Raw genomic sequence first — 21,893 nt, forward strand, 5'->3', positions numbered from 1 at the left:
GTCAGAGAGAACAGCCCAGTTTCCCCACTTTTATCTTTTTATCTCACTCTCTTTTTCCCTCTAACAAGGTGCCTCTGCACCTTGGCCCTGCACGTGTCCCTGGTCCCTGCACAGCTCAGGGGGTGGGGGGCGTGGAGTCCAGCCCTACTGCAGACTCTCATAGATGCCGGTGAGCACCTCCAACATCTTCTCCAGCTCCCGGGCCTTCTGCCTCAGCCTTTCAGCCGACTCCGTCTTTGCCCCCTCATGCAAGTGCTTTGCCTCTTTCACCAGGGAGGCCACTTCCATCAGAAGGGAGAGACCTGCAAAGGCCACACCCTGAATCCGGGTCTCTTTGGTCATTGCCAGTACCGTGCCTCCAAAGGCTTTCTGCACCTGCTTGCCACGTTTGGCTGAGACTTGCCCGGTGGTCGTGAAGCGCTTAGCACTGGCTGCTAAACCAGGGTTGCCTTTGGCCACCTTGATGGCACGGAAGTTGTTCCCAATGCCTTGCATGGCTTGGAAGAAGTTCCCTACAGAGGAAATAAACTGGCCTCTGCTGTTAGATACAACCCCCTCAAACACCTCCTCTTTGTCATCGGCAGTTGACGTATAGCGACTGGCTTCAGTTTCTAATGCCAGTGTGCGTACACGTTCCACGATGCTGGTGGATACACTGGTCACAGCAGCCGCTGCTCCCAGCCCTAACCCAGTGGCAAAGAGTGCCAGACTCGCCCCCGCTGTCACGGGTGCCAGAGACAGACTAAGGATGGTCAGGACACTAGACACAGTGCCAGCAGATTTGGCTGCCACATGGGAGATGGTGCAGTCCCTGTGGAGCTTGTCAGCCTTGTCTGCGAGAGCATAGAGCTTTGTTATGCCCTCCTCAAGCTCCTCCTTCACCCGAGAATACTCCTCCAAAAACCTCTCCCTGTCCAGCTGGTCTTCTTGGAGTGTGTCTTGATCGCCCACGGCCAAGTCTGTTTTCAGCTCATTCAGACATTCATTTAGTACTTCTGCCTCTTCTCTGTAACAATGAAGGTCAAGGGATTAGAAAGATAGCTTGTCCATAAAATAGGCTCAACAAGATCTATCCTACATAAATTATAGAGATTTTATTATAAATCAAATAGAAAAGAATTTTACAAATGTAAATTTTTTTTCAACATTAAACATGTTTTGTACCTTGTAGATGCTCCATATACCTATTCAATCATGGAATAAATAAAAAAAGGTCATTTTAGGATACTCTCTTTTTTCTTTCTATCCTTATCTTTATTTAAAAAAAATTTTTTTTAACATTTTTATTGAAGTATAATTGCTTTACAGTGTTGTGTTAGTTTCTGCTGTATAACAAAGTGAATCAGTTATATGCGTATGTATACCCCCATATCCCCTTCCTCTTGCATCTTCCTTCAACCCTCCCTGTCCCACCCCTCTAGGTGGTCACAAAGCACCGAGCTGATATCCCTGTGCTATGCAGCTGCTTCCCACTGGCTATCTATTTTACATTTGGCAGTGTGTATATGTCCATACCATTCTCTCACCTTGTCCCAGCTTACCCTTCCCACTCCCCGTATCCTCAAGTCCATTCTCTACGTCTGCGTCTTTATTCCTGTCCTGCCCCTAGGTTCATCAGAACCTTTTTTTTTTTTATATTCCATAAATATGTGTTAGCGTACGGTATTTGTTTTTCTCTTTCTGACTTATTTCACTCTGTATGACAGTCTCTAGGTCCATCCACCTCACTACAAATAACTCAATTTTGTTTCTTTTCATGGCTGAGTAATATTCCACTGTATACATGTGCCACATCTTCTTTATCCATTCATCTGTGGACAAGGACACTCTCAAGATAGGGATTTGATAAAGACGCCTCAGAAGCAGGTCAACACAATCACTTCCAAAGAGTAGGCAGAGTGGGAAATCTACAGAGAAGCACAGAGAAGTGGGATTGGAGCAGAAAAACCTTCATTCAGAGAACCTTAGTGTGTACTGAGGAGTCAACCTGCTCTTTGCCCTTGGCTACTGGGAAGTGCTCCCTGAGCCCCTAGAATATTCCGGCTGATAGGAGTGTCCTCGTCTGCCTGGGCCTCTGGCCACTGGACAGTCTAACAGGGTGACATGTGATGGGGCCTCTGGGTCACGTGGTATCACATGTGACCTCTGGAGGAGCTGGACACTAGGGCATTAGTCTGACCTCCGGGAGGGCAGGAGACAACAGCTCAGCTGTGCGGGCAGCAAGTGACTGAGCCCAAATAAAACTCCATACGCTGCAGGTCCTGTTGAAAAAGGTTCACTCTTCGGTCAAGTTTCAGTCAGGCTCTTCTGAGCCCTCTTCTCCAATAGGCCTCAACCTCCGCCCTTTGTGTCCTGTCCTTGACGGCCTGTCTTGCCCAGTCTCAGCAAAACTTCGTCCAAGTCAGTTCAGCGAGAAGCCTTCCCACTGTTTAGATCTTATCATGTTTGATATCTGATCAAACTCCTCATCTCCCACCTTTGATGCATACGTCCTTTACTTGCTTTTAGCAAGAATCCTGTCAGCAAATCTCAACAAGAACCCCCCTGCCCTCGATGTCTCCTCTCAGTGATTTTCCATCCCACGCCCCTCACTCTGATCATTGGCTACCAATCCGCACTCATCTTTGCTGTGTTCGGACGTGCGCCCATCTGTCTCCTCTGCTGCGATGCTCTTCACGCCTATCACGATAGTCCTGAAGAGACCCTTCCTTATCGTTTTAACAAGAGTCAGAATATATTTCTTTAAACAGGGTGAACGCCCCTGGCGGGCAGTGCTCCAGTGTGCCCTGCCACACACTGAATCCAGGACAGGGACACGGCCTGAGGACAATGGAAGCTTCCTGTGTGAAACCCGCCCAGACTCTGCCCTGTGGCTGATGGGAACCGACATCCTTCCCTGTAATAAACCGTAACTGGGATCGTGACAGTTTTCAGGGAGCTCTGTGCTTCCTTCTAGGGAATTCTCACACCTGATGGTAGCTTTGGGGATCTCCCAAATTTGCCATTGGGGTCAAATGTAAGGACAGTCCTGGGGACCGTGCCCTCAGCCTCTGCAGACTGGCTAATTCTGCGTACTTAGAGGTTTTTTAAACCCAAAACCAGAGCTAGAAGGAACCTTAACGATCATTTTGCCTGGCAGCTGCTGTCTTCCAAGCCTGATGCCCTTGGCCTTCCCAGCTGAAGGTCACTAGGTCCATCGACTGCCCCAGTTGACTGGGAAGCAGGTGATATGCTATTAACCCTCGTTCCCCTTGGACTCTCCAGCCCGCCTCACTGATTCCTGACCCCTCGCCCAGCACCCCGACCTCTCAGGGGTCACCAGCCTAACTCATACCTTAGCTGGTGACAACTTCACATGCCTGCACACCAAGGCCATGTGCGACTTTATGGAACCTCTCAAAGATTCAAGAGACTTTAGGAAACATCCACATGAACTGCTAAGACTGGAGAGACCTGCGTTCGCACAAGCTGGTGGAGGAAGACTTTTCCTCTCTGGTGGGGACTTGGGAAGTCTCGTCAGAATCCCTCAGATGACACAAAATCGGCAGCCACTCATGGTGATGCTGGAGGTCTCACTAAGCCACACGGCCTTCCCACTGGTCAGGGCTACTCTGTGTAGATTGGAAGAGGGTCCCAGATGGCCATGGAGAACCCCAGGTCCCAGGCAGGGTGTGGAGGACACAGCCACCCAGGGCCCTCTATGCTCAGTATGAGGGGATCGAGTCAGGGAGGGAAGAAATGTCCCCTCTCCCACCCACAGGACCTCTGCTAGGGTCACAGACCCTTCAGTTTTGTGTCCTAGGGACCCACTCGCCTCACTCTAGTCCTGGCTCTGCCGCCCAAGCCTTCCTACTAGTCCTCCAACCTGGACCCCTCTGCTCCATCCTGACCCCTGGGTCTGACCCTGGTCCAGGCCTCCCTGGGCCTTTGGACGAGATGATTGCACTTGGTTCCCCGCCTCTGCCCCTGCAGTTCACTCTAAGTCCATCAGATTGAATTGCTATTCCCACTGGACACATGAAAAATCTGAGACTCCAACTCTTAAGCTCAGAGTCCCAGAGCTGGGCAGGGGTAGAGTCAGGATCCAACCCAGCTCCCTGCAATTCCACTCCAGCCTCTCTGCCTCATGGGCCAGCAGGATCCTGCAGTGTTGGTACACTTCTTAAGATGGGGAATAAAAGGGCTCCAGCCAGAATCCCCGGGAACGCAAACTGATGGTGTCAGGGTTTTCTGACTTGTCCTAAATAGAGTCCTGCTTGGGCCTCATCTACAGGAAAAAGACCCTTGACTCCTGTCTCTTCCCAACAGCTTTCGAGAGTTAACATTAGGAACCTGGGCCACAGCAGCGAAAGCTCCGAATCTAACCACTAAACCACCAGGAAATTCCCTTTAGACACTGTTTTTCAAAGCAGTTGTCTAAATAGTGGTGGCGCAGTGTTGGATCCTCAGGTTCCCTGAAATAGAATACTCTGGACCTCAATGGCCACCTTTATTCACGTAGGGAAAGGATTTTTCCATTTGGAGGTGAAGCTGTTGGAGTCACAGGGTCTGGAGAAAAACTGAGGAAGCTATAGGAAGAGACAAACCAAAACAGGATAGAACCAGCTGGAACCAAGGTGGCAAGGTATCTGACCTCACCAGACCCTCAGTCTCATTCTAGGCTGATTTTGCTACATTAGCTACGTTAGATGACACACCTACGGATGACCATGACCGGAAGATGCAGACCAAAAAAGGATCAAAAGGGCGTGGCACCCCATTTCCAGAAAATCCTGACCACTTCCAGCAGAGTCTGGAAAGCACCCGATAAATGAATGTTTTCATGTTTTGGCAGTGAAACAAGCAAATATTCACATTAAATGGGAAAAAGTCTGTAATGACTATAAATAAGCTCAGGTCAGTACAGGACAAGATTACTGCCCAGACGAGTTACCAAACACATGTGTGTGTTTCAGAAATTTGGAGGTGATAGAATTGCTGATAAGAGACTGGCGACCAGTGTGACTATATGTGTGGGCTGGGACTTGATGTAAAATCGATTTCCCTCTATAGCCACACAAAGAGGCATTATTCTTATATCACAGAAGAAGAAAGTGAGACTCAGACAGGATAAGGGACCACCCAAGGCCCGCAAGCAGAAAGGTCAGAGGTTGAATCCAAGGCCAACCATCAAGACAATTCTTTGAAGCCTCCTTGTATTTAAAAAACTGTGATTTCTTCATTCTACTCTGTAGTATACTATGGGGCTTCTTTGCAACTAATTTCTGTAGTGTATACAGAAGTAGAAATATAATGTTGTATACACGAAACTTATATAACGTTATAACCCGATGCTACCTCAATTAAAAACAAAGTTTCAGACCACACGCCATTGTGTAAAACTACCATGGGAGGGAGAGGATTCCTCCTGCTAATCACAGACACTCCAGGCTGGGCATCAGAGGGCGATTCTCAGGTGGGGGAGGGGTGGGACCCCTGGCTCTGATCCTATGATCAATCCCCATCACCTCTCTCTTCTCCAGGCTGGCCCCAGGGGACCCAGCTCCCCACTGGCTCCACTGGACCCAAGCTGAACTGTTGATAAACAGGAGATCACCTTGTTCCAGAGGAGCGTTGATCCTCAGGATTTCACCAGCCCAGCCCCCCCTCGAGGATCCCAGTCTGCTGGGATGGCGGCTCCTGGCTTCTAATCTGCTCTCCCCTCCCTTACCCTTCAGCTTGACTAATTTGCTCTCGAGGGCGGCTCCAGGGAGGACGTGATTTGGTCGCTGAGCAATGCAGTGATGGGGGAGAAGCAATCCTGAGGAAACGAGACTCAAGTAAACGCAGCGCTCATGTGGGTGCGTGGTGATTGCTTAGGTTTTTTTCTTCCCCCTTCACTAAGGGAGAAGGGAACCCAGGGCATACATGGAGGGAACCCACGGCACTAAATCTGTGCATTGATTGGATGGGGGTGGGTGGGGGAAATAACTGAGCACCCGCGTCTCTGCAGGGGTATTGAGATCCATAGAACCAGTACCTGCCTGAGGCAGTTACACCTGGTAAGCAGGTGCCCTGACAGAGCTGCAGGCAGTTGCGGGGTGGGGGGGGCGGGTGCGGAGGGGGTGAGAAGTCTGGGGGAGGGGAGGTTTCAACCTGAAACTAACAAATTCCAGGTAGAGGGGACAGCAACCACACTTAGGCAGGACCTGCTGTGTGGCAGGCGTTGGCCCACGCCACGAACACACATTACATTTGATCCTCAAAACAACATAGGGAAATATTATTCTCATTTTACAAGTGAGGTCAGGTAAGGGGCTCCAGGTCACACAGGTGGGAGGCGGCAAAGGCCAGGCTGGGGCTCAGTTCAGGGTCCAATGAGCCTCACAGAGCGGCTGGGCTGGCAGCAGGGCGAGAGCTGAAGGCAACAGGCTCTGTGGTACCGCCCCAGTGTCTAGGAGCAGGGAGCGTTGCTGGGACAAAGGGAGAGGCCAGGAGAAGCCTCCAGGGATGCTGGTGGACCTCCTCTCCCCACCTGGCCCGGCCTCCGGGATTCCCATCTGCTGCCCCCCCGCTCCCCATGGGCTGTCCTGTCCTCACTTCTGAGTCACTTGCTGGATGGCGGTGCAGGACTACGGGGTGAGGAAGTGAGCATCTTGGTCCTGGCTCCCTGGGGGGGCGGGGGGGGGCGGGGCCGGGAAGGAGGCTGTGGGGACAGACCCCTGGGTTTGGGGAGCTCCTCCTGGCCCCTCGTGGGGGCTCAAGGATGCTTATCCATCCCGTTCTTGGTTCTTGATTCCTCTGTTGGTTAACTCAGCCTGGAGGTACCACCCTCAATTCTAGGTCACAAGTAGGAAGCAGCCAGAGAAGAGGCAGCTGACTACCTAAGTAGCAGAAGGTTACTGTGCTCATGGTGGCGGCAGCTGGGGTCTCAGAGTCTTCCCTTCAGCTCGCCCGCCTGTGTCAGGCTGGAAGGAGGTATCGCTTCACCCTTGGGAAAGAGAAAACAGACTGTGGGCTTGATCATGAGTGAGCAGTGGCTGCAGGGAACAGCGAGGGGCGAGTTCTCTGGTGGCTTCCCCTGGGACGGCCACCAGTGCCACAGTGGACTTAACCCAGAGAGGTTCTCTGTCTCCTGGGCTCTGCTGGCCGCTAGTTAAGCAAAGTTACTCATCTCCCGTCAGCTGCCTCCAAGCCCAGTCAGAGTCCTGCTCTCCTGTTGTGGCACAAGGAGAAGATAATCAGACGGGAGACAGCCATCTGCAAAGTTATAGAAGTGAAGCAATAAAACCAAATATAGAAAAAAAGATAAGAAGGGAATACTCTAGAAATTACGTGAGGTTGGGAGCACTAGTGTTTACTAATGGGTAATAATTAATAACGATCCAGTGTCAATGACGTGCAGGGCTCCTGAAACTTTGTTCGGCCCTAGTGATGTAACGGTACTGGGGAGCGGTATAAGAAGAAGTATAAAAGTAAGTGAAATTATTATCTTTCCTGGAAGGAAGTAAATAAATAATATCAAAAATGGAGTACCAATGTTTATTAGCTACTGTGGTTGATGACTCCCCACTTTGCATCAGGCACCATTCTAAGCACCTGGTATGCATTCACTCACTTTTAGTTCTCACAATGACCCCGGAAGCAAGGAAACTGGAGCTCAGAGAGGTTAAGTAATTTACTCAAAGCACCCAGCTAGTGGCAGAGCCAGAATTCAAGTCCAGGTTCCTGTCTCCAGTGCACTCTCACACTGTCCTCTCTCCCAATGTAAGAAGTTATTTTAACACATTGATTAACTGCCTAAAGAAAAAGCAAAAAACTTAAAGTAGTTTTCCCTGGGAAGGGCTGAGCAGAACCTACTGTGTGAATCGATTTGTTTTAAAGATAGGCACTTATTATTTTGGATTGTTTTAACTCTAGGACAGCAGAAGTCCCTTTAGAGTAGTTGGTAACCCACCACCTTAAAGATGATGGAAGCAGCTGGATCAAGTGCTAACGAGAAATAAGCCTGATGTGTCCTGACGTTACAACTGTCAGTGTAGCAGAAACATTCGTGTTTATAAAACTAAGGCTCTCTAAGAAAAGTAGGGATGATGACTGGGTTCAAGCAGAATATCGGAGTGAACTGTCACCTTAAACAGATACACTTTCCAGCCGCATCTTGCCCACCCACATAGGCACCCATGGGCTTCTGTCCACTCAAGGGAAGCAAGACTCCTTGCAGGGGAAGTGAATTCCACGGGCCGGCATACCTGTTACTCCAAAGGCAAGGATGCTCTCGAAGATGTTCAGAGCAGTGTTTAGAAGGGGCACCCACGTATAATAATAATAATAATAATAGATAATGATGACGATGATCATGTTTTTAGGCCAGGTTGAGTCTGTGAAAGGCCATGAGTTCATAATAATATTCAAACGAGAAGAGATGAGATAAAGCGTGTCCAAAGAGGTAGATAAAGGTCAAAAAAGGTAGCTATGCTCCAAAGAGGTGAGTATAACGGGAAATATTTCACTCTTAATTGAATTTAATAAGAAGAGGAGTTTTAAAGTGTATGGGGATATTCCCTTCTGTTTATTTACATGACTATTTATAAAGGATTGAGGAAGAAAACAAAGAAAGAGCCTCTGACATCCCAGGCTGGCCTGGTATCACAACAGGGCGAGGCTATTCTCCGGTTGGATGTAAAGACTCTCAGAGAACACCAACCTCAGACCACGGAACCCTGAGAGCATGAGGAAATGAGACAGCAAACACCCATCACTGTGATGCCACCAACACAACACCCCCTCCCTTGGCTGCAAAGCATGACTGTCCTTCTTTACCGATTATACCTTTCTCCTCACTCTGCCTCCCCTCTCCATAGATGGATTTACTGAGACACCTTCAGTGTGAACTGCCCCCCATTCTCTGCAGCACCCGATCTACAGAGGCCCCGTTTCCTTAGAGCCTCCCCCAAGTGACCTGACCTAAGCCCCAATCCTAGAATCTTTCTTTCTAACGCCTTCTTTCTGCCATGCCCAGGGTTCTCCCTCAGGAAGAGTAACAAACAGCTTGTCCACTATGGGAGTGTGCCTGAGGCTGCAGGCACTGACAGTGTGGGTGGAGAGAATACACACAGGCAGGCCGCCAGGGGTAAGGATGCCTAAAGTAGGTTCCTTTCCCTTTCCAAGCCGCCCTTGCTCTGCTCACTCCCCGGCTGGTCCCTGTCCAGCTCCAGTGCTTTGTTCGCAGACTTGATCTTAACAACAGTGTTCCTGTGTCCTTGGATGCTTTCCTGCCCACCTGCTCTCGTGCAGTTCCACTTCCTCCAAAGCCACTCGCCTCCCCCTCGACCCTTCTGCCTCTCGTCTCAGGGCCTGGACATCAGGTATGTGTTGCTGGGCCCCTCTGCGGCGAGGGGTGACCCTATGACCCAGTCCTGGCTAACAAGGCACAGAAGAACTCAGCAGAGGGGGGCCTGGAGGCTCCCTGCTGTAAGGGACAGGTGGGAGAGGAGAGCTGGCTCGTCCCCTGCCTCCTTCTCTGCCTCGAAGCTGCACGAGCCCGGGAGCCAGGGCAGCCAATTGAAATCGTGAAACACAGGGACCAGGAGGCAAGGAGGGGGCGGAGGAGGGCTCGGGCAGAAAGGCTGGATCCTGGATGACTCCAAACACCTGTAAACGGGGCTGCGCCCTCGACCTCCTCCTTCGGTCCTTCTCTGCCGCTCTCGCCTGCCCTGACCCTCGTGTGCCGCCCCAGCTGGGTGCGGATGCTGGACGATGCTCCCTCCTGCTGGATTACTCTACGTGGCGTCCTCCTCCGTTAGCCTCTGGTCGATAACTTCCCGGAATAGTTGTTGGTGGGAGAAGCCTGACCCCACCCAACTGCATAGCCAGACATGCCCTCCCCTCCCTGGAAGCCGACAGAGATTCTCACCAAGCACTTCCCCGCATGTAGCTGCAGGGCATCCTGCTTGGTCAGGGAAAGGAGGGGTTAAGACAGGATCGAGTTCAGAGTCCTTAGCCCAGCCTCCAGGCCCTCCTACTGCTCTAGTTTCGGTCTTCTCACCACTTCCTGCTTCCCTGGGCCTGGTCTAGGTGCCTGGAGGACTCCCAGCTGCCTGGCCTCGGATTTCCCCCCAGCCTCCGGGCGTTTGCTCAGACTGTTCCTCCCCCCGCAATGCCTTTCCCCACCTGCTTCACCAGGTGAAAGGTTACCTGTTCTTGGAGGCCCAGCGCCAAAGCCTCCTGTCGCTGCTTCCTTCCCCCAATTCCTCTCCACGATCTCCCGGAATGTCGCACTTTCCTGGTCGTGGTTCCATTTGTGTGGAGTTTCTTCAGCTCTGAGCACCCCTCAGGGGCCCAGTCTGTTCACTGCTGCACCTTCTGCTCTAGGGTTTCCGGGGCGCCTCCGCCCTCCTGGGCACAGCCTGGCTAAAATACGAGGTGTGGGACCCGTTAGGGGGACATGAAACGACCAGCTTCTCCATGACACAGCACAACCCCTGTTTCACCTGCGTGAAATTAGAAAGGAAGGGAGGGGGAAGGGGGAATAGAAAGAGGAAGAGGTGGAGGAGAAACAAAAAGCTTCTAATCAATGAAGGATTTAATCCCAAAGGGATCTGATGTAACCAGAAAGAAAAAACTACAAAGGTACTAAAAGAAACATTGAATATAATGTTGATTTATGGGAACCTTTCTAATTCACACAGAAATCCCACAAGCTATAAAAGAAGTTCTGATCTATTTGACCTCTTGAAAATTAAAAATTGTGAAGGACACCGTAAACCAGGTCAGAAAACAATCAGAGACCAGCAGGCACAGTTTGCAACGATTACAGTAGACAAAGTCAATATCCCCAACACACAGAGAGCCTACAAATCCACAGGAAAAGGCTGAAACCAGTTTTTAAAAAATGGGTAAGAGATACGAACAAACAATTCCAGGGGAGGTGACTTGCCCAGGGTCACAGAGCTCTCGGTAGGCAGAGTGGAGGCCAACAGCAGACCTTGTGACACAGGTATGTCAGGGGTGGGGAATGTGATTTTAATAACCCAAAAGTTTCTACGTGTGTCTCTGCCTGTATAAACGTATAGATCTGAGCTCACGCCCTACCCCCCCGCCCCCCGCTATAGTCACATGTGATAAAAGAATGTTCACATATTGAGATATAGGGAGGTGATTCTGGCTTATACTAAAACATTTGTTTTGGCCTATCAAACATATACCATACATCGATTTTAGTTATTAAAGAAGACAGAAGTAAAGAATGTCCCCGTTAAAAATAAAGATGAAATGCCTCCCTTCCTGGGAAGCCAGTGCAGTATTCCTTCCATGTTAGGATTTCCTTCCTAGGTTCCAAGGCCATACTGACTTGCTGTGTACATGCTGTTCTGTATTTTGTGAAACCTTGAAGAAAACTATCCCTGACTCGTCTGATGGTCTTTGTTTTGACAAGACGTAAACCTGTGCTGAAAACCATGCTTCTCCAGAGCGGTGACTCACAGTTATTGAGAGGCTGTCTTCTGGGCTAGAGGCCTCAGTTAGTGCAAAGAAAATCCTTTTCTACTCCTATTAAACATTTTTTATTCATTATTTTCTTTGACACAGGTGTACAGTTTGACTTTTCATCTCAAGGTAGCACAACAGCAAACACGGTGCAGGCCTCTGCAGCCAGGTCATCCCACTTCCTCAGCGGGGCCATCTTCCCCGCACAGGGCCACCCGTCACCCACATCCTGAGCAGTGGGCCCGGTGAGCACCTGAAGACAAAGCCCTGCATCCCCCTGCTTGGTCTCCTGGCCCTCCCCTCTCAGGCCTCAGTATCTCCCCAGGGCCTGGTACTGAGCAGGCACTCAGAGACAGGGTGGGTGAACAAACCTTGATTCCTTGTATCTCCGAAGAAATCCTTGAGCCCCTTCAGCGTCACCACAGCGCCCTGGGGGCTGCTTCAAGGTGGCCAGGCCACAGGAGGAGAGGTTCTGACATTCATACCCTCCTCCACCCACTCTGCTTCCTCCAAATTTCCCGAAGGACTGAGTAACCCCCAACACCCGCCTTCCTCCTGAGGTCACCCACCACTCATGTCTCATGTCTCACCACTGCATTTCGAGCTGAGCTCACCTGAGCAGGTGTCGCCCTCCCTCTGCACTGTTTAGGGGCCCAGGGGGCGGGAGGAAGCTGTCAGACAAAGCTGCCTCCAAATCCAGGCTCTGCCCCTGCTTCACCTGCCACCTCGGGCCCATGACCTCATCTCTCTGAGCTTCGATCTCCCTTCTTCTGTAAATCAGTGACAGTCATACTTTTCTCAGACAGTTGTCCCGAGGATGGGGAGATGGATGAGGATCCTACACCGCCCTGCTTACCTAGGAATCTTCCTCTGGCCGAGTGTGAACAAGATCCAGTTGTTCTCAGCTGTGCAGATACAGCCACTAGCTGTGTGTCTCTGCAATAACCACACACACCCGCTGGGCCCAGATATACCTGGAGAAGCAAAAAGGAAAGTGAAAGCCCTCACCTCTGAGTCACTCAGGTCAAACAAACACTCTGCCCACTAGGCCTCACCCTGGGCTATTCTCAGAGAACCCTGACGCTGACCCCCATAGAGAAACAAGTCCAGCCCTGACATTCCAGGTCCTACTGGGCAAGGCACATCTTGCCTCGGGCTCCTTGAAGGAAGACCTTCCACCAACAGACTGTGAGGCCCTTGGCAAATCACTGCCCCCACACCATGGGCTTCTTCCACGCTCCCTCTGCCCTTTGCACCCGCCCACACTCGCCAGCCTGCCTGCCTTATTTACCTTCATGCCTCCAGCACTCGATACGGTCCCAGAACGTACCAGATGCTCACTGCATACTGGGTGTATTGCTGCTGCTGTGTGCCACGCTCACACGGGTTCTAGGCATTTGCCCACCCAGGAACTTCTGCCAGGGACACCTGCTCCTGCCAACTTGAAAAATCATGCTCATCTTCCAAAGCCTAAATCTGGCATCACCTCCTCTGAGAAGCCCTCCAGGACCCTCCCCTGCAGAGTCCACTGTGCCCTGCTCTGCTCCCATGGTACCCTAGAGAGGGGCCTAAGTTCACCCCTCAGCCACTCTGGCCACGACCCCCCTGCTCCTTTTGATCAAGTCTCTAGACGTGGCCCTGATGACAGGAACAGCACCAGTGCCTCTGGGTCCTAGTGACCCACACGAGGAGGCCCAGCCTTGGTGGTCAAGGCCATTTGGATGGATGCAAAGTTTGTGGGAAGGGCTGAGAGCACGACGCTCTTTTCTCCCCTGGCTTATTTGCATTTGACAACAGATCTCTCCTCTCCAAACGGAAGACTTACAGGAAGGCCAGTGACCTGGCAACTCAGGAAAGTCTACAACAGAAAGCCAGTCCTGTTTTCTGTTTGGTTCCTGAGCAAAGAGCCACCGTGGATGGAGGGCTGAATGTGTGTGTCAGGTGCTGTGCTGGCACCATCCACACACTTCCTGTTTAATCTCTCATTAGCTCTAAGAAGTGTTGGCTCCATTTTACAGGTAAAGAAATGGAGAAGAAAAGGTCCCACAGCCTGTAAGTGGTGCAGCTGGACTGCTGGTGGACTTTTCTGCTTTGCCCCAAGCAGAAGTGGCTGGAGTGGGCCTTCTATCAGGGCTGCTTCGTCCTAGGAAATGTCCCTGGGGCGTCGTGGCCAGCTCCTCCCAGCTTTTGAGGGAGGGACTGAGGAGTGATGGGTGTTATCCCATGAGGACCACACACACTGTAAGTCTGGTCTTACAATCACCTGTAACATATGCCAGGTATATAATGTGATTTTGCAGATAAGGAATCCGAGGGGAGGGGAGAGGCTGGAGCTTTCTTCCACCAAATCAGGGGAGGGCCAAAGACTCAAACCAAGGTTGACATTTGACATTCGACACTTGCAAACACTGCTCCTTGCTTAATGTTATTTTTTGTCATTGTTTTCTGTAAACTTCCTTCCTCCCGATTCTTTTCCCTTTCACTAGCATTACTTTAGCCAAACAAAACCACTGTGAGATGCAGAACTGGATTAAACATCCATATGAGCTGTAGCCAGGTTGACGTAAACGTCCTCAATGCAGAATGGTCGCCGAACATTAGTGACCTCCATAAAGACAGGCTCGTGGTAGAGCAACTAGACGGGGGCTGTAGACTCAAATCGAGGTGAGGATTAAGCATCTCTTCACTCCAGGGTCATAAGTTGAGACCACCTCATTTGGAGACCCTAAAGATCTAGTGACTATAAGATCGGCCTCAGTGTGACCCCCAACATCACAAGAGAAGTCCCCCAGGATGGCTGCAGCTCCAGGGTCGAGGCCTTGGCTAAAAGCTTTGGTCCACAGCAATTTCAGCCCACAGTGATGGCGATGCCAACTCAGGGAGGAAGTAACCAGAAAGTTGCGTAGGAAGGTGCCTGGCAGACGTCACCAGCGTCGCCTGGTGGAGCCTGGAAAGGTCAGAGCCAGAGGCACAGGGCCACGGCCCCCAGGAGCCCTGCCCACCCAATCTCTCCATACCCGGGGGGAGGTGCGAATGGCTCCCACATGCTGGACAGCAGGAGGTGTGTGTCCAGAACCGCGACCCACCTGCCCATTGTCATTTTTTTATACGGACAGTGAGAGTGGATAGGGAGCTTTAGACTGAGCATGTGACCATGGGGGCTTCTGGGTCCTGCGAGTGGCTGGCACAGACGGGCACCAGGTGCAGAGCACAGGGGATCACACTCCACGCAGACAGCATCTGGTGACCTCAGGGGAACTGGTCTCGGCCACTGGCTGCCGGGCCGCCAGCGTCATCCACTGGACAATCCTACTGGTCTTTCCTCGGGTGGGAAAATTGGGCCCTGAGGGAGTTAACAGTTGTCAGCCTCTGGAAGGTTTAGAACTAAGTATAAAGAGGACCAATAAAATCAAGCCCACTTGGGCTTCCCTGGTAGCGCAGTGGTTGAGAGTCCGCCTGCCGATGCAGGGGACGCGGGTTCGTGCCCCGGTCTGGGAGGATCCCACATGCCGCTGAACGGCTGGGCCCGTGAGCCATGGCCGCTGAGCCTGCGTGTCCGGAGCCTGTGCTCCGCGACGGGAGAGGCCACAACAGTGAGAGGCCCGCATACCGTAAAAAAAAAAAAAAAAAAAAAAAAAATCAAGCCTACTCTTTTAATATTTTTATGTTGAAATCAAGACAAGTGTGTTTCATTTTAACGTACGTATTGTCAGCTACAAATTGGCACCCGCCATTGGCGCCTGCCGTCTGCCTCTTCAAGGTTTAAATCATGAGCCGCTGCGGCTGCTGACCATCAACACCCCTGAAAGGAGCTCAGGGTGGAGGTCAGGAATGAGGCCCTCTGTGCTCTGGGGAAACCTGGCAGAACAGGTCTTCAGATAGTTAGATATTTTCGGGAGATTTTATGAGCCCAATCCTTGCATCTCCTCATATCTAGAAAAGCACTAAAATCCTTCATGGTGACATATGCGGCTCGTGACTAGCAGAAACCTTCTGCAAAAAATACGTGCTCGATTGCATGTATTCCCCCTTCACTAAAATCACATATATGCTGACCTTCCCCCCGCCTCTTTGGAGCAGTTTCTCAGAGCTCTCTGAAACGCTGTCTCCTGGGCTGCAGTCCTCATTTCGCCCCGGATGAAACTTAACTCACAGGTCTCACGTTGTGCCTTTTTTTCAGCCGACAGTATAATGTTTAAGAGAATTGGACACATTCTCAGAGTTAACAACAGATTTTGGGTCCTAATTTAAAACAGGTAATTGAGTAATTGATTTGGATTAGACGTTCGAAGTTGAAAGGCGCTCTGCTAAGTGTCAACACTAAGTACTTTGTAGACAACCTTTACCCGGGAGAGAGGAAATACCTCAAGTTCAGCAGATCCCAAAACAGGAGGGGCGAGGAGTGGCGTGTGAGCGTGGAGGCGGGGCTGTGATGGAGGTGGGGCTGTGAGAGCCACACCACCAGACATCCTGGGGCACGTGCCAGGCGGCACCACCAACCTCTATCCTCCTGGCACTCAGGCAACCAGGGAGATCCTGGTCTGGTCTCACTGTTGTGCTAAAATATGGCCTTAAAAATAACAGCATCTAGCCGCTGTGGAAAACAGTATGAGTAGTGCCTCAGAAACTTAAATGTAGAATTACCATGTGATCGGCCATTCCACTTCCGGCTATAGACCAAAACTAATTGAAAGCAGAGTCTAGAAGACATATTGGTACATTCCTGTTCATAGCAACATTATTCACAATGGCCCAAATGTGAAGCCACCCAAGCTTCCATCAGTGGATGATAGGACAAGAAAAATGTGGTGTATACCTACAATGGAATAGTACTGACATTGAAAAAGGACATTCGGACATGTGCTATAACATGATGAAATTTGAGGACATTATGCTAAGTGAAATACGTCAGTCACAAAAAGATAAGTACCATATGGTTCTGCTTCTATGAGGCACCTAGAGAAGTCAAATTCATAGAGACAGAAAGTAAAATGCTGGCTGCCAGGGGCTGTGGAGGGGGGAAGGGGCGTTAGAGTTTAATGAGTGCGGAGTTTCAGTTTTGCCAGACGTAAAACGTTCCGCGATTTGGATGGTTACGCTGTTTGCACAGCAATGTGAATGCACTTACTGCCATTGAACGGTGCACTTAAAAATGTTTAAATGGTAAATTTTATGTTTTGTCTATTTTATTCCAACTAAACATTAAAAATAAAACATCCTTGGGACTTCCCTGGTGGCGCAGTGGTTGAGAATCCGCCTGCCAATGCAGGGGACACGGGTTTGAGCCCTGGTCTGGGAAGATCCCACATGCCGCGGAGCAACTAAGCCCGTGCGCCACCACTACTGAGCCTGCGCTCTAGAGCCCGTGAGCCACAACTACTGAGCCTGTGTGCCACAACTACTGAAGCCCATGCGCCCTGGAGCCCGTGCTCCACAACAAGAGAAGCCACTGCAATGAGAAACCCGTGCAACACAACGAAGAGTAGCCTCCCGCTCTCCGCAACTAGAGAAAGTCTGAGCGCAGCCCAAAATAAATAAATAAATTTATTTAAAAAAAAATATATATATATATATCATGTCTCCTTACTCCAGCCATTTTATATATATATATATATATCATGTCTCCTTACTCCAGCCATTTTATATATATATATATATATCATGTCTCCTTACTCCAGCCATTTTATATATATATATATATATCATGTCTCCTTACTCCAGCCATTTTATATATATATATATATATCATGTCTCCTTACTCCAGCCATTTTATATATATATATATATATCATGTCTCCTTACTCCAGCCATTTTATATATATATATATATATCATGATGGCTGGAGTAAGGAGACATGAGGAAATACAGGTGTTTCCTGCTACCTGAATATAGAGTGTTTCTACGAAACCTTTAGCAAACCAAGATGCCATAGATGCGGATGTAGGCCTTTCATCAAAGTTTACTGGCCGAGGATGATCTTTTGGAAAGCAAGGGATGCCCGTAAACAGAAACAGAAATGGGACAGCACTACCTATCCGAAAGAGCTTTTCGTCGAGATGGACTAGGAAAACAAATGGAATTACTCGACCGCAGGTGAAACAGGGGTTGTGCTGTGTCATGGAGAAGCTGGTCGTTTCATGTCCCCCTAACGGGTCCCACACCTCGTATTTTAGCCAGGCTGTGCCCAGGAGGGCGGAGGCGCCCCGGAAACCCTAGAGCAGAAGGTGCAGCAGTGAACAGACTGGGCCCCTGAGGGGTGCTCAGAGCTGAAGAAACTCCACACAAATGGAACCACGACCAGGAAAGTGCGACATTCCGGGAGATCGTGGAGAGGAATTGGGGGAAGGAAGCAGCGACAGGAGGCTTTGGCGCTGGGCCTCCAAGAACAGGTAACCTTTCACCTGGTGAAGCAGGTGGGGAAAGGCATTGCGGGGGGAGGAACAGTCCGAGCAAACGCCCGGAGGCTGGGGGGAAATCCGAGGCCAGGCAGCTGGGAGTCCTCCAGGCACCTAGACCAGGCCCAGGGAAGCAGGAAGTGGTGAGAAGACCGAAACTAGAGCAGTAGGAGGGCCTGGAGGCTGGGCTAAGGACTCTGAACTCGATCCTGTCTTAACCCCTCCTTTCCCTGACCAAGCAGGATGCCCTGCAGCTACATGCGGGGAAGTGCTTGGTGAGAATCTCTGTCGGCTTCCAGGGAGGGGAGGGCATGTCTGGCTATGCAGTTGGGTGGGGTCAGGCTTCTCCCACCAACAACTATTCCGGGAAGTTATCGACCAGAGGCTAACGGAGGAGGACGCCACGTAGAGTAATCCAGCAGGAGGGAGCATCGTCCAGCATCCACACCCAGCTGGGGCGGCACACGAGGGTCAGGGCAGGCGAGAGCGGCAGAGAAGGACCGAAGGAGGAGGTCGAGGGCGCAGCCCCGTTTACAGGTGTTTGGAGTCATCCAGGATCCAGCCTTTCTGCCCGAGCCCTCCTCCGCCCCCTCCTTGCCTCCTGGTCCCTGTGTTTCACGATTTCAATTGGCTGCCCTGGCTCCCGGGCTCGTGCAGCTTCGAGGCAGAGAAGGAGGCAGGGGACGAGCCAGCTCTCCTCTCCCACCTGTCCCTTACAGCAGGGAGCCTCCAGGCCCCCCTCTGCTGAGTTCTTCTGTGCCTTGTTAGCCAGGACTGGGTCATAGGGTCACCCCTCGCCGCAGAGGGGCCCAGCAACACATACCTGATGTCCAGGCCCTGAGACGAGAGGCAGAAGGGTCGAGGGGGAGGCGAGTGGCTTTGGAGGAAGTGGAACTGCACGAGAGCAGGTGGGCAGGAAAGCATCCAAGGACACAGGAACACTGTTGTTAAGATCAAGTCTGCGAACAAAGCACTGGAGCTGGACAGGGACCAGCCGGGGAGTGAGCAGAGCAAGGGCGGCTTGGAAAGCGAAAGGAACCTATTTTAGGCATCCTTACCCCTGGCGGCCTGCCTGTGTGTATTCTCTCCACCCACACTGTCAGTGCCTGCAGCCTCAGGCACACTCCCATAGTGGACAAGCTGTTTGTTACTCTTCCTGAGGGAGAACCCTGGGCATGGCAGAAAGAAGGCGTTAGAAAGAAAGATTCTAGGATTGGGGCTTAGGTCAGGTCACTTGGGGGAGGCTCTAAGGAAACGGGGCCTCTGTAGATCGGGTGCTGCAGAGAATGGGGGGCAGTTCACACTGAAGGTGTCTCAGTAAATCCATCTATGGAGAGGGGAGGCAGAGTGAGGAGAAAGGTATAATCGGTAAAGAAGGACAGTCATGCTTTGCAGCCAAGGGAGGGGGTGTTGTGTTGGTGGCATCACAGTGATGGGTGTTTGCTGTCTCATTTCCTCATGCTCTCAGGGTTCCGTGGTCTGAGGTTGGTGTTCTCTGAGAGTCTTTACATCCAACCGGAGAATAGCCTCGCCCTGTTGTGATACCAGGCCAGCCTGGGATGTCAGAGGCTCTTTCTTTGTTTTCTTCCTCAATCCTTTATAAATAGTCATGTAAATAAACAGAAGGGAATATCCCCATACACTTTAAAACTCCTCTTCTTATTAAATTCAATTAAGAGTGAAATATTTCCCGTTATACTCACCTCTTTGGAGCATAGCTACCTTTTTTGACCTTTATCTACCTCTTTGGACACGCTTTATCTCATCTCTTCTCGTTTGAATATTATTATGAACTCATGGCCTTTCACAGACTCAACCTGGCCTAAAAACATGATCATCGTCATCATTATCTATTATTATTATTATTATTATACGTGGGTGCCCCTTCTAAACACTGCTCTGAACATCTTCGAGAGCATCCTTGCCTTTGGAGTAACAGGTATGCCGGCCCGTGGAATTCACTTCCCCTGCAAGGAGTCTTGCTTCCCTTGAGTGGACAGAAGCCCATGGGTGCCTATGTGGGTGGGCAAGATGCGGCTGGAAAGTGTATCTGTTTAAGGTGACAGTTCACTCCGATATTCTGCTTGAACCCTGTCATCATCCCTACCTTTCTTAGAGAGCCTTAGTTTTATAAACACGAATGTTTCTGCTACACTGACAGTTGTAACGTCAGGACACATCAGGCTTATTTCTCGTTAGCACTTGATCCAGCTGCTTCCATCATCTTTAAGGTGGTGGGTTACCAACTACTCTAAAGGGACTTCTGCTGTCCTAGAGTTAAAACAATCCAAAATAATAAGTGCCTATCTTTAAAACAAATCGATTCACACAGTAGGTTCTGCTCAGCCCTTCCCAGGGAAAACTACTTTAAGTTTTTTGCTTTTTCTTTAGGCCGTTAATCAATGTGTTAAAATAACTTCTTACATTGGGAGAGAGGACAGTGTGAGAGTGCACTGGAGACAGGAACCTGGACTTGAATTCCTGCCCTAGCGCAAGCTGGGCGCTTTGAGTAAATTACTTAACCTCTCTGAGCTCCAGTTTCCTTGCTTCCGGGGTCGTTGTGAGAACTAAAAGTGAGTGAATGCATACCAGGTGCTTAGAATGGTGCCTGATGCAAAGTGGGGAGTCATCAACCACAGTAGCTAATAAACATTAGGTACTCCATTTTTGATATTATTTATTTACTTCCTTCCAGGAAAGATAATAATTTCACTTACTTTTATACTTCTTCTTATACCGCTCCCCAGTACCGTTACATCACTAGGGCCGAACAAAGTTTCAGGAGCCCTGCACGTCATTGACACTGGATCGTTATTAATTATTACCCATTAGTAAACACTAGTGCTCCCAACCTCACGTAATTTCTAGAGTATTCCCTTCTTATCTTTTTTTCTATATTTGGTTTTATTGCTTCACTTCTATAACTTTGCAGATGGCTGTCTCCCGTCTGATTATCTTCTCCTTGTGCCGCAACAGGAGAGCAGGACTCTGACTGGGCTTGGAGGCAGCTGACGGGAGATGAGTAACTTTGCTTAACTAGCGGCCAGCAGAGCCCAGGAGACAGAGAACCTCTCTGGGTTAAGTCCACTGTGGCACTGGTGGCCGTCCCAGGGGAAGCCACCAGAGAACTCGCCCCTCGCTGTTCCCTGCAGCCACTGCTCACTCGTGATCAAGCCCACAGTCTGTTTTCTCTTTCCCAAGGGTGAAGCGATACCTCCTTCCAGCCTGACACAGGCGGGCGAGCTGAAGGGAAGACTCTGAGACCCCAGCTGCCGCCACCATGAGCACAGTAACCTTTTGCTACTTAGGTAGTCAGCTGCCTCTTCTCTGGCTGCTTCCTACTTGTGACCTAGAATTGAGGGTGGTACCTCCAGGCTGAGTTAACCAACAGAGGAATCAAGAACCAAGAACGGGATGGATAAGCATCCTTGAGCCCCCACGAGGGGCCAGGAGGAGCTCCCCAAACCCAGGGGTCTGTCCCCACAGCCTCCTTCCCGGCCCCGCCCCCCCCCCGCCCCCCCAGGGAGCCAGGACCAAGATGCTCACTTCCTCACCCCGTAGTCCTGCACCGCCATCCAGCAAGTGACTCAGAAGTGAGGACAGGACAGCCCATGGGGGGGGGGGGGCAGCAGATGGGAATCCCGGAGGCCGGGCCAGGTGGGGAGAGGAGGTCCACCAGCATCCCTGGAGGCTTCTCCTGGCCTCTCCCTTTGTCCCAGCAACGCCCCCTGCTCCTAGACACTGGGGCGGTACCACAGAGCCTGTTGCCTTCAGCTCTCGCCCTGCTGCCAGCCCAGCCGCTCTGTGAGGCTCATTGGACCCTGAACTGAGCCCCAGCCTGGCCTTTGCCGCCTCCCACCTGTGTGACCTGGAGCCCCTTACCTGACCTCACTTGTAAAATGAGAATAATATTTCCCTATGTTGTTTTGACGATCAAATGTAATGTGTGTTCGTGGCGTGGGCCAACGCCTGCCACACAGCAGGTCCTGCCTAAGTGTGGTTGCTGTCCCCTCTACCTGGAATTTGTTAGT

General features: G+C 50.8%; 1 protein-coding gene across 1 annotated transcript; it reads right to left on the reverse strand.

The window, feature by feature from the left end:
* Positions 1 to 144: 144 nt before the first annotated feature.
* On the reverse strand, positions 145 to 21,437 carry LOC136131322 (apolipoprotein L3-like). Its single transcript, XM_065888137.1, has 3 exons — positions 21,417 to 21,437; positions 18,686 to 18,699; positions 145 to 1,006 (listed from the first exon to the last, which is right to left on the reverse strand). Exons 1-3 carry the CDS (start codon positions 21,435 to 21,437, stop codon positions 145 to 147), a joined length of 897 nt encoding a protein of 298 aa, XP_065744209.1.
* Between the last annotated feature and the right edge of the window lie 456 nt (positions 21,438 to 21,893).

This window comes from Phocoena phocoena, chromosome 11 (genome assembly GCF_963924675.1).
Source record: "Phocoena phocoena chromosome 11, mPhoPho1.1, whole genome shotgun sequence".
Taxonomy (NCBI): Eukaryota; Metazoa; Chordata; class Mammalia; order Artiodactyla; family Phocoenidae; genus Phocoena; species Phocoena phocoena.